General features: G+C 40.6%; 1 protein-coding gene across 2 annotated transcripts in view; it reads left to right on the forward strand.

Annotated features, from left to right (window-relative positions):
- Positions 1-932: 932 nt before the first annotated feature.
- The window catches only part of LOC141206834 (nucleoside hydrolase-like), a 29,811-nt gene continuing 17,086 nt past the window's right edge, over positions 933-13,657 (forward strand). Inside the window, exons 1-3 of one of the 2 annotated variants that reach the window (XM_073664246.1) lie at positions 933-1,037; positions 2,899-3,091; positions 11,247-11,426. In XM_073664246.1, the coding sequence (XP_073520347.1) occupies positions 2,909-3,091; positions 11,247-11,426 (363 nt within the window). In that variant the 5' untranslated portion in view covers positions 933-1,037; positions 2,899-2,908. Of the gene's footprint in view, positions 1,044-2,898; positions 3,092-11,246; positions 11,427-13,657 lie in introns of both variants that reach the window. The other variant, XM_073664245.1, reaches the window with a different exon arrangement.

Below are 13,657 nucleotides of genomic sequence, written 5' to 3' on the forward strand. Positions count from 1 at the left end.
CAGATCTGCGTATTTTTTCTCATCTATATTCGGCATCAGGAAGAAATTGCCGGCATGCTGCCATTTGGCTCAGAAATCGGATGGGTGTGAGAAAATAAAACAGATGCCATACAGACCATCAGTATAGCATCCTATTCTTACAGATACATCACAAGTCTGTAACATAGGAACCTGTCCTACGGTCCGGTAAATGATTAATAGCTGCTGAGTAAAAAAATGGATTGTATACGGATGACAAGTGAGAAAAAATCGTAGCACTCTCTTAGATGAAAATCGGACTGATTATTTATATGCTCGTGTGAGCGAGTTCGTAGGTCACGTTATTATTTGTTGGTGATCTCTTTATACATTTACACTTGTCAATAATCATCACCATTGATCATTGCTACATGAAAGTTCACCAGGTTCTGTTTATGGCAAAGCTGGGTGACAACAACCCACATTTATTTGCATAACGTGACTGGAATACTTCACTTTTCTACAGCAGCATTTGATTTTTTTTAGTCAGAAGTAAAATAAAGGAGAGGTGCGGAGAGAGAAAACAATACTATTGTTGTCTTGACTCCATCTTTTTATTTCTAAGCACAAGTTTATGTTTTCCTCTCAGAGGACATTTACTATAGGTTTTACGTTCACGTGTATATTTTCCGTACTATGTTTTCTTTTCACGTGTATAGCTTCCCTCAGAAGACATTCACTATAGGTTTTACTTTCAGGTGTATATCTTCTCTCACAGAGGACAATAACTATAGGTCTATTTTCACTCTTTCCTCACAGAGAACATCTCCTATCTTCCCTATACTTCGCATGCTCAGTCACACTGGTCACTGGCATGGTAATAGCACGGGCACTATTATTCCTCTCAGCACAGTCCCGCCCTCCTGCTATAGAGCGGGGGGCTGGAGCTTATGTGAATGTCACGTGTTGCTGTTGATTGACAGCTCAGGAGAACGAATCAGAGCAGTGGACGGAAGCCTGGGAGAAGGGGGAAGAAGTTGTCACTGCCGCAGTTAGGAGCAGAGTGCAGAGATCATCAGGTGCTGGTAAGAGGAGAATGCCCACCTCCTGCTGTATGGGGGCCGTGTAGTGACTGCATGCATCTGATGCATTACTGCTGCAGACGTCTTATCTTCTGCACTCTCTGCAGCACATTGTTAGCAGCCTCGTCCATTTTCTATGCTTACAATTGTCTGTCTGCTCTATATAACAAGTCTTCAGACTATTTAATAAACACTCATTAGATTGTCAGATCTTTTGCATGTGCATTTCTTGGCTTATTTTTGCTCCTGGACAGACAGTCATGTACCTCCAGTAACAGAGACCTGATTAAATGGAGTCCATCACCCCCCAAATCTCAAACTAAACCACCAGTTTAGTGAATCACTGCACTCTGATTCATCAAAGCAATTAATCCACAATCCCGGCATAAATTGTTTTCAGGAGTTGTACTTTTTTTGCACAAAAAAAGTGAGACTTTTGGCGTTTTCATACTAGTTTTGCCTGGCTTGGCCAAGGTGGGCGAGGCTGGGGCATTACGGGGGCGTGATGCCACAGCTCATCTAATTCATGGTGACCTGTGACATTCCTTCCACCAAGCCAGAAATCTTTCTGATGAGGTGTACGCCGCTTGTCAGACGCATCCTAATCATTAGAGGGAACCTGTCACTTCATTTATCTCTACTAAACTGCCCCCAATGGCAGTCATATGGCTGGTGCTGCATATCGTCTCAGTCACGGTCCTCTGGGCAGTGTGCGGTGTGATTGATGGGCTGGGCTGCCCCGGTGTCACAACAATCGCCGAGGAAATCTCGTCACTGCTCGCTGACAACCATTCACATTGAAGCTAGGGTGGACGTGTCCATTTTCACTTGCTATGAGCATGCTTCGGAAGCCGCTGCAAGTCAGAGGCATCGTGCATGTTATGAGCGTGCGCCATCAACGATACTCCACTCTCGCTAATGCCAAGAGGTGAAGAGGGCAAGTGTACACCCAGCTTTAATGCACCACTTCTCTTTAAGAGTCATGCACCTCCTTAATGAATCAGGAGCATCTGACTCCATCACACCCCCTCATCAAGACCGTTGTTATCCACGCCAGTCTTCATGGTTCGGGACCTGTGTGTGCACTTGTCTGCTGCAGTTACAATTCGGACATGCAGGGTCGAGGATTCACTTCCGGCATCGCTCGCTCTAGGCAAGTGAGCGCTGTCATTCAAGCTATGGAGAAGTGTGGAGGATGCTAATTAAGTGGTGGAAGAGTGCACCAAGAAACCCTCATTTACATATGTAGGAAAATGTTTTTTATGCAAAACTAAAGTAGTCAAATCTGTTCTATATGATTTTTATAAGGGCTAAGGCACATACATGACTGTAAGTAGTTTAATTTTAGTTTGGGGGTGACAGACTTTCTTTAAAGAAAAGCTGTCAGCTGATACTTGATGCCCAATCCATAGGAAGTATGTATTAGGCACTGGCTGTACGATCTCAGACACCTATTAATCCATGGCAGTGGGTGGGGAGAAGCCGCTGGGGAACCACCTGTCCGACTAATCTGTAGCGCGGTCTCTGTCCCCGGTGGATTTTAAAATGTTTTTTTCTCTGAAACCTCCAACTTTCCAGAGTCAGACATACCTGGCTGAGTTCATACAGTCAGTGCCTGGTACATGCTGTAGATTTAAAAATCTGCACCTCTGGTTAGATTACGTGCAAAAATATCCTCAAGGTGTACATGAGATATGATGAAAAGTTACTTGAAAGTACAGCTACCCTTTAATGACCTCTTTGTGCACAGTATTACATTTGTTTGTAACTCTGGGTTTGTATGGAGTTTGATAATCTGGTGTGCATGAGCCCTTACAGTCATGGCAACTATTAGACCTATATTTTTTTGTTTTTACAGATATCACAAGATGGCCAAGAAATTACTACTAGTAGATGTTGACTGTGGCGTAGATGATGCTCAAGCTCTGATGTTGGCACTAGCTGCTCCTCATGTTGAAATCCTGGGAATCACGTGCTGCCACGGAAATACTACTATAGAAAATGTTTGCCGGAATGTTTTACGTGTCTTAAAAACCTGCAATAGACTCCAGGTGACTTGTCGTTCTCTGCTCTGAGGTTCATTTTCAAAATGGAATAAGGAAATCATATTTATAAAAGGGTTTGTCTAAGACTTAGTTATTGATAGTCAATCTTTAGGATTTCTCATCAATATCAGATCATCGGGGTCTGACACCAGGCACCTCCACTAATCAGCTGTTTCCAAGTCCTGCGGGCCTTAGGTGATGCTTCCATTCAAGTAAATAGTAGCTGAGCTTCAGTATCTAAGATCATCAGTTAGGCTTCATTTAGACGTCAGTGGTTTTCACATACACAAAAATTGTTACCGGTACCATGAATGTTTTGGACCAATGTGTCATCAGTGTTTGGTTAGTGTTTTATCAGTTTTTCATCAGTGTTCTGCACGTATGAAGAAATAAATTACAAAGCTCTTTTATTCTTTGGAATGTTAAACATGGACAGCACACGGATAACATCCGTGTGCTGTTCATGTTTTTCACTGACCCATAGAATTGTATTGGGACTTTTCATGTGTGCTACCAGAATAAAATGGGCATGTCTTTGAGTTTTTAACCAACACATGGTTCATGAAAAATCACTGACATGTGAACAGCCCCATAGACTATAATGGGTATGTGTTCAATCCATGGAAAACATGGATAGAACATGTACGTGCAATGTGAGTTTCTGAATAAGGCCTCATATAGTATATGGAAATGTGGTGCCCCGGCCACTCGGGACCTAAAAATTATTGATCAGTTATGGTGTCGTGTGTCGGACCGATTTGATATTATAGCGCCACTACAGCTTTTTGGTTTTTTATTTCGACGCTGGAGTGGTGCAACTAATCTGAGTTTCCTGACCCTAGTATTATATTTACCAGCCACTGTCTTCAGCTCTTCCTGGCACCACCCAGGTCCTGTGCTGCCATCTTTTGACCTCAACGTCTGACTGACCTGAAGTCAGAGGTAACAGTCACAAGCTCTCAGTGTAAGTCTGAGGGGCTCGTTCTGACACTCATAGACTTACACTGAGTTGTAAGTATAAAACTAGGAACAGGGAACATGGCATAGTTGAACCACTCTAGCGCTGCAATAAAACAAACACTGGAGTGGTGCTTTAATAACCTATTCTAAGATACAGTGGGTACGGAAAGTTTTCAGACCCCCTTTACATTTTTTACTCTTTGTTTCATTGCAGTCATTTGGTAAATTCTATGAAGTTAATTTTTTTTTCTCATTAAAGTACACTCTGCACCCCATCTTGACTGAAAAAAAAACAGAAATTTAGACATTTATGCAAATTTATTAAAAAAAAACTATGTTTTCTTTTTTCTAATAAAGTTTCTATTGTGTAAAAGCGTCAAAACAAAACAAAAAAACCTATATAAATGTGGTATTGCTGTAATCGTACTGACCAGAAGAATAAAGCTGCCTTTTCAATTTTACCACACGCAGAAAGGCATAAAAAAAACTCAGAAACAATTCCTGAATTGCTGGTTTTTGTTTACTCTGTCTCCACAAAAATCGGAATAGAAAGCGATCAAAAAATGTCATCTGCCCGAAAATGGTACCAAAAACTTCAACTCATCACGCAAAAAACAAGCCCTCACATGACTGTCGGCAGAAATATGGAAAAGTTATAGCTCTCAAAATATGGCGATGCAGTTTTTGCAATAAAAAGCGTCTTTTAGTGTGTGACAGCAGCCAAACATAAAAACCCAATATAAATCTGGTATCGCTGTGATTGCACCGACCCTAAGAATACAGGTACCTAATCACTTATTTCGCACGAGGAACGGCGTAAAAATACATAAAACCAATTCTTCATCTGCTGTTGATGTGTTCATTCTGCCTCCCGAAGATCGCAGTAAGGCTCGACTGCTCACATTTATCCTGTGCTCTACGCTGAGCTCTTACATCGGGGTTTCCATGTAAATCTCTGAAATACGTGATTCAGACAGATCCCCCGGTGGAAGATTTCCTATAATAATGCAGATGGTGGCACTGTGGACGCCATCTGACCTGTGATCCGGCGGTGTCAGTCTTTTTAGGCGTGCAAAAAAGTGCCGTTGGCCACAGTTTTGTGCACTTCTGAAAAGAATGACACCGCTGAACAGAAGTCAGATGGAGTCCAGAGTAAGTCTGTTGCCTCATTATAGTGAATGGATCCCTCTGAAGTTTCATCTGAATCACGTCACTAAGAGATTTAGATGGATACCCAAAAGTAAGTGCTCAGAACGCTGGATAAATGTGATCCAAAATATTATTATGTAAAATGTTCCCAATAAAAGCTTCAACTCAATCAAGATAAAAAAGCCCCCACACAGGTCTGTTATCGGAAATATAGGGGGCTTCCATGTTACTGGTAGTACAAAACAAAGAGAAATTGCTCCTTGCCCCCAAAAGAAATTCAGTGAATTCTGCACTCCCAAATCCAAATGCCCTCTCCCATCTGTGCCTCAGTGTGCCTAAACCACATTTAGCTTCCACATGTTTGGCAGGAGAATAATTTCCAAAATGGGGTCACTTGAGGGGGTATTTTGCTCTTCTAGCACTTGGGGGCTCTGTATATGAAGTTTGCAAACTATTCTAGGAAAATCTGCAGAGGAAGAGCAAATAGCGCCGTGTGGCTAAGCAGTACTGCACAGCCACATATGGGGTATTTCCACGTACAGCAGAAATTGTGTGACAAATTTTGGTTCCATTTTAACCATTTCTCTTTGTGAAAATGTAAATTCTAGGGCAAAAACTAATTTTTTTGAGGTAAAAATGTAATTATTTTTTCTTCTCTGCCCAATGGTATAAAATGCTGTGACCCACCTGTGGTGTCAATATGCTCACTGCACCCCTAGATGAATTCATTGAGAGGTGTAGTTTGTAAAATGGGGTCACTTATGGGGGATTCTGCTGTTGTGGTACCTCAAAAGGCTCTCCGAGTGGGTCATTGCACCCTCAAACCATAACAGTAAAATCTGCACTATAATGTAGCGCTTTCCTTCTGAGCTTTGCACTGTGCCTCAAAAGTACTGGTAGTTCCTGATTACATGTGGGCTATTGGCGCACTCAGGAGAAATTGCACAACAAATTGAGAGGTCCATTTATTCCCATTAGCCATTATAAAAATTTGGGGCTAAAACAACATTTTAGTGGAAGAAATTTAATTATTCTTTCTTCACCGCTGTATGGTATAAAATTCTGTGACCCACCTGTGGTGTCAATATGATCACTGCACCCCTAGATGAATTCATTGAGAGGTGTAGTTTGTAAATGACATCACTTACAGGGGGGGGTTCTGCTGTTCTAACACCTCAGGGGCTCTGCTAATGTGACATGGCATCCTCAAACCATTCCAGCAAAATCTGAACTGCGCTTCTTCCCTTCTGAGCTTTTCACTGTGCCTCAAAAGTAGTTTTCCCCCACACATGGAGTATTGGCACATTCAGGAGAAATTGCAAATTGCACAACAGATTTTGAGATCCATTTTCTCCTGTTACCATTGTGAAAATAGAAAATATTGGGGCTAAAAGAAAATTTTTGTGGGAAAAATGTGATTTTTTTTATTTTTATTTTCTTGAATCTACGTTATACACTTATGTGAAGCACCTGGGGGTTCAAGGTGCTCACCACACATCTAGATACAGTGGGTACGGAAAGTATTCAGACCCATTTAAATTTTTCACTTATTTGTTTCATTGCCAATATGGTAAATTCTAAAAAGTTCATTTTTTTTCTAATTAAAGTACACTCTGCACCCCATCTTGACTGGAAAAAAACAGAAATGTAGACATTTTTGCAAATTTATTAAAAAAGAAAAACTGAAATATCACATGGTCATAAGTATTCAGACCCTTTGCTCAGACACTCATATTTAAGTCACATGCTGTCCATTTCCATGTGATCCTCCTTGAGATGGTTCTACTCCTTCATTGGAGTCCAGCTGTGTTTAATTAAACTGATAGGACTTGATTTGGAAAGTCACACACCTGTCTATATAAAACCTCACAGCTCACAGTGCATGTCAGACCAAATGAGAATCATGAGCTTAAAGGAACTGCCCAAGGAGCTCAGAGACAGAATTGTGGCAAGGCACAGATCTGGCCAAGGTTACAAAAGAATTTCTGCATTACTCAAGGTTCCTAAGAGCACAGTGGCCTCCATAATCCTTAAATGGAAGAAGTTTGGGACCGCCAGAAGTCTTCCTATACATGGCCGTCCAGCCAAACTGAGGAATCATGGGAAAAGAGCCTTGGTGAGAGAGGTAAAGTAGAACTCCAAGATCACTGTGGCTGAGCTCCAGAGATGCAGTAGGGAGATGGGAGAAAGTTCCACAAAGTCAACTATCACTGCAGCCCTTCACCAGTCGGGCTTTTATGGCAGAGTGGCCCGATGGAAGTCTCTCCTCAGTGCATATGAAAGCCCATATAGAGTTTGCTCAAAAACACATGAAGGACTCCCAGACTATGAGAAATAAGATTCTCTGGTCTGATGAGACGAAGATAGAACTTTTTGGTGGTAATTCTAAGTGGTATGTGTGGAGAAAACCAGGCACTGCTCATCACCTGCCCAATACAATCCCAACAGTGAAACATAGTGGTGGCAGCATCATGCTATGGAGGTGTTTTTCAGCTGCAGGGACAGGACAACTGGTTGCAATTGAAGGAAACATGAATGCGGCCAAGTACAGAGATATACTGGATGAAAACCTCTTACAGAGTGCTCTGGACCTCAGACTTGGCCGAAGGTTCACCTTCCAACAAGGCAATGACCCTAAGCACACAGCTAAAATAACAAAGGAGTGGCTTCAGAACAACTCTGTGACCATTCTTGACTGGCCTAGCCAGAGTCCTGACCTAAACCCAATTGAGCATCTCTGGAGAGACCTGAAAATGGCTGTCCATTAATGTTCACCATCCAACCTGATGGAACTGGAGAGGATCTGAAAGGAAGAATGGCAGAGGATCCCCAAATCCAGGTGTGAAAAACTTGTTGCATCATTCCCAAGAAGACTCATGGTTGTACTAGCTCAAAAGGGTGATTCTACTCAATACTGAGCAAAGGGTCTGAATACTTATGACCATGTGATATTTCAGTTTTTCTTTTTTAATAAATTTGCAAACATTTCTACACTTCTGTTTTTTTTTCAGTCAAGATGGGGTGCAGAGTGTACTTTAATGAAAAGAAAAATGAACTTTTTAGAATTTACCAAATGGCTGCAATGAAACAAAGAGTGAAAAATTTAAAGGGGTCTGAATACTTTCCGTACCCACTGTACATTACTTGAGGGGGTCTAGTTTCCAAAATGGAGTCATTTGTGGGGGGTTTCTACTGTTTAAGCACATCAGGGACTTTCCAAACGCGACATGGCGTCTGCTCTCGATTCCAGCCAATTTTGCGTTCAAAAAGTTAAATGGTGCTCCTCCCCTTCCAAGCCCTGCTGTGTGCCCAAACAGTGGTTTTCCCCCTCAAATGGGGTATCGCCGTACTCAGAAGAAATTTCACAACAATTTTTGGGGTCTGTTTTCTCCTGTTTCCCTTGTGAAAATAAAAGAATTGAGTCTTAAATAAAAAAAAAAATTGAAAAATGTTTTTTCCTTCCACATTGCTTCAGTTCCTGTGAAGTATCTGAAGGGTTAATAAACTTCTTGAATGTGATTTTGAGCACCCTGAGGGGTGAAGTTTTTAGAATAATGTCACTTTTGGGTATTTTCTGTCATATAGACTCCTCAAAGTCACTTCAAATGTGATGTCCCTTAAAAAAAAAAAAAAAAATTGTAAATTTAGTCAGAAAAATGAGAAATTGCTGGTCAACTTTTAACCCTTATAACTTCCTAATTTTTTTTTATGTTTCAAAAATTGTGCTTATGTAAAGTACACATGTGGAAATTGTTATTTTTTAACTATTTTGCGTGACACAACTCTCTGATTTAAGGGCATAAAAATTAAAAGTTTGAAAATTCTGAAATTTTAAAAAAAAATTTGGCCAAAATTTCCGATTTTTTTTTTTTTTCCCCACAAATAAACATAAGTCCTATTGAAGAAATTTTACCACTACCATGAAGTACAATATGTCACAAAAAAAACAGTCTCATAATCAGTGGCATTCGTTGAAGCTTTTCAGAGCCTCATAAAGTGACAGTGGTCAGATTTAAAAAATGAGACTTGGTCATTAACCTACAAAGTGGCTAGGTCCTTAAGGGGTTAAAATACCTACTCTACCAAAGTAGATTTTTTCAGTTTGGATAGGAATTAGTTTGTTGTCTGAGGTGTAGATGCCAGCTCTTGCCTCCATAGTAAAAAAGCGAGTCATTAAGGGCTCATTCAGATGAGCGTATTATACGTACAGTACATGTTCTTTCTGTGTTAAAATTGAAAAGCTCACGGAAAGACTATTGACCAGTGTTTTTCAGTGGGGCTCCTCAGATGACAGTTTTTTTTACATGGACTAAGTTTATGTATGAAATCGCTGCATGTACTATATTCTCTTCCGTATTCCAGATGAGACTCTCTCTGTATTGCATATGATTTTTTTGGATACCTAGCAATCCTTAACATAGAAAACTATATTTGATCACATACATTTTAAACTGTTGTATAAATACAGATGTCACACGGATCTAAGAAACCGACGTATGGATGACACACTGATGGCTCACAGATGTGGATGAAAATCATCTGTTTTTTTTTGTCTATAAATCAGACTTTTTTAACTCACTCTTCTGTACCCGGCCTTTTGGGGTGCACTTACTGTCACATAAATTTTTTTTGTTTTTGCTTGCATTAACACCGTAAGACCCGGCGATTTCTCCATTTTGCGTTTCTGTCTTTTCCCCTTTTTATTCCAAGAGCCATAATGTTTTAACCTTTCCATCGACATAGGCTCGTGAAGGCTTGCTTTTTTGCTGGACGAGTTGTACTTTTGAACGGCTCCATCCACTTTATCATGTGATGCACTGGAAAGCAAGAAAACAATTCCATGTGTGGTGAAATAGCAAACAAAACAATTCCGCAATTGTTTTTTTTTTTAATAAATGTTTTTAGAGCTGTCATTTTATGGTAAAAATGACCTTACAATATGACCTTCCAGGTCCGTATGATTACGGGGACACCAAACATGCATCATTTTGTTTTGCTAGTGACACCATTCTCCAAGAGCCATAACGTTTTCAATTTTCGGGATCTTGGGCTGTGTGAAGGCTTGTTTCTTGCGCCCCACAAGGGTAGGTAGGGTAGATACGATGTTTTAATCGCCTCCTATTACATTTTTTTGTGTTGCTGTGGCAAATGTTTTTTTTTTCATATTATTTTAAACATTTTTTTTTACTTTATTTGTTTGTCTCTTTAGAGGACTTGAACCTGTGCTCCATAGGGAATCTGTCACCATCTGGGACGTATATAACCTATTAATATGGTCATGCAGGTGATAAAAATGTTACACTAGACCTACCTGTATGCCTCATATTAATGGTCTTGTTGTGAAATCGTATTTTATATCTTTAAGCTAATGATTTCTTCCAGGCCCTGGGACGTAGGGGGCCTGTACGGAATCCCCTCCTCCTCTCTTCATTATAATGCCAGGCCCCTCCCCTGCACGTCACAGTGCCCTGTGACGTGCAGTTGTAGCGCTGGAATCCCCCGCCTGTGCCCTGGACTTCCTCCACAATCTGTACCTCTTCTTGTCTTCTATGGGAGGAAGTCGCAGTGACTCACCGGCGCCTGTGCAGGGCACTGTGACGTTCAGGGGAGGGGGCTGGCATTATAATGAAAAGAGGAGGCATGGATTCCTTTCAGGTCCCCTTTGCCTCGAGGCCTGGAAGGAATCAATAACATAAAGATATAAAATATGATTTCACAACAACAAGACCATTAATATGAGGCATACAGGTAGGACTAGTTTAACATTTCTATCACCTTTATGCCCATATTAATAGGTTAGATACGTCCCAGGGGGTCACAGATTCCCTTTAAGGGTTTAAAGGGGTTACACCATCTGGGACATTTATCTCATTTCAATAGGTTATGCCATAAATTTCCTATTGATGTGGTCCACTTTTATGAGAATAGACCTCCAGTCTGTGCTGTCATGGAATGAAGAAGTGGGCACACCTACTTTCTCCTTTAATTTTTATGAAGGCGCCAAAAATCGCTGAGAAGATCTGTTTTATTTTTATGTTTATCTGTCTTGTAGATTCCTGTATACAGAGGGGCAACTAGACCACTACTGTCAAAGTCTGTCCATGCCAGCTTTTACCATGGGGTGGATGGATTGGGTGATGCACCAGATTCTTCATCCCCTGATCTTGACCTTGTGCAGAAGGAGCATGCTGTTCTTGCAATGATTAGGATAATAAATGATTATCCTGGAGAGGTGAGTTATTGTACAGATATGTTCCAGCTTCAGCTTACTGTCTTCAGTGATTAACATTTAACGCAGTTTAAAATATTACTTTTTAGAGTTCAGGTATGTTTCCATAGTAAGTGTGTAATCAGGATCCTGTAGTGGTAAGATACATTCATTTGGCCACCCCTGCATATTGTACATGTGTGAAGAATACTGTATACAGTAATAATCTCTGTACAATGTAAAGTACTATATAAAAATTTATTTAAATCAACACAGTTCTGAGCATAAATTCACAGTTCAGAAACATAGAAGAGAGATGAGCATATAAAAAATCAAATCTTTATTAATATAAAATTAAAACTCACATAATATGAGATGTATAAAAAGAAACCGTTAACCCATCCACATACAGACTCAATAAGTAATGAAGAAGAAAGAGCTATGGCTCCAATAATCAGCGGTGCCAGAGAACAATGTACCAAGAACCTAATGGATGTGCCCTATATTAGCTCAGTATTCTCAAAGAGAATTGTTGGCCTACAAGGAGGCTGTGGAAAAATGTCCTGATTGGTTGTGATTCTCATTAGACTACCTGAATAAGCCAATGTAAAGTGCACAGTGCAAAGAGTTCTATGGCTTAGTATATCCACAAATACTGGTAAAATAAGCAAAGCTAAGGACACTTACTGTTGCTAACTGGATAAAGTATAAATAGTCTATATAAAGTGCAAAATGCAATTATATTCAGACTAATGTATCCAGAGGTACTAGTTAAATGCTAGAGGTAAAAGACACTCACTTTTGCTGGATGAGTTTATGTGGGATCCGCACCCACATAGACTCATCCAGCAACAGTGAGTGTCCTTTACCTCTAGCATTTAAAAAGCTTACCGCGGGTTATAGGCGCTGGCTGATGGTACTACTAGCACCATGAGCAGGCGCCTGCTGTCATTGGAAATAGCGAGCGCAGGCGCCACTGGATGGGAGCAGTAGTGTCTCACCAGAGGCGCCTGTGCTGAAAGTAAGAAAAAAAATGTTAAAATGAATAAAAATAATGTTCAAATAAAAACACACATCATACTCACCTACACCTTGTCCCCGATGCTCTCGTCCCCTGCAAAAAATAAATAATAAAAAAAAAACGTATACTCACCTTACACCTAATCCCCGATGCCCATGTCTCCTGAAATAAAGAAAAAATAATAAACCACCATAATCCTCACCTGTCCACCATAGTCCATATAATCCGAGTGTCCCACGTCGATCTCATGAATAGAACGGCCACATTAAAAAATGTGACTGCTCTATTCAGCAGCCTCGATACAATGACAGGAGCGCGATCACTCCCACAGTGTATCATGATAAGCTGCTGGCAGAGAGGTCATATGAGTTCATCAGCTGATGAACTCGTGTGACCTCTCTTCCGGCAGCTCAGCCTGTACACTGACACAGGAGTGATTACACTACGGTGTCAGTGTATAGCCTGCTGTCCTCTAGAACATAATGTTTTTTTTTTGTTACAGGAGACGAGGGCTTCAATGGAATGGGCATTAGGGCTAAAACAAAATTTGGTGGTAAAAATGTAATTCTTTTTTTCTTCACTGCCCAGTGGTATAAAATTCTTTCACCCACTTGTGGTGTCAATATAATCACTGCACCCCTAGCTGAATTTATTGAGAGGTGTAGATTGTAAAATGGAGTTTATTATGGGGGTTCTGCTGTTCTGGCACGTTAGTGGCTCTGCCAATGTGACATGGCACTCTCAAACCAGTCTAGCAAAATCTGAACTACAATATGGCGCTTCTTCCCTTTGGAGCTTTGCACTGTGTTTTAAAAGTAGTTTTTGACCACATATGGTGTATTGGCGTACTCAGGAGAAAATGTCACAACAAATTTTGGTGTCCATTTTCTCCTGCTATCCTTGTGAAAATAAAAAAAAATTGAGGCTAAAACAACATTTTTGTGGGAAAAATATATATATTTTCATTTTCACAGATCAACGTTGTAAAATTCTGTTAAACACCTGTTGTTTCAAGGTGCTCACCACTTATCTAGATAAATTCCTTGAGGGGTCTAGTATCCAAAAAGGGGTCACTTGTGGAGGTTTTCCACTGTTTAGGTACATCAGGGGCTCTCCAAATGTGACATGACACCTGCTGACCATTCCATCAAAGTCTACTTTTCAAAACATCACTCCATCTTTTCTGAGCCATGCCATGTGCCCAAACAGTAGTTTACTCCCACATATTGGGTAT

This window comes from Phyllobates terribilis, unplaced genomic scaffold, assembly GCF_046119375.1.
Source record: "Phyllobates terribilis strain yellow unplaced genomic scaffold, ASM4611937v1 Scaffold_2__4_contigs__length_985480577, whole genome shotgun sequence".
Classification (NCBI taxonomy): domain Eukaryota; kingdom Metazoa; phylum Chordata; class Amphibia; order Anura; family Dendrobatidae; genus Phyllobates; species Phyllobates terribilis.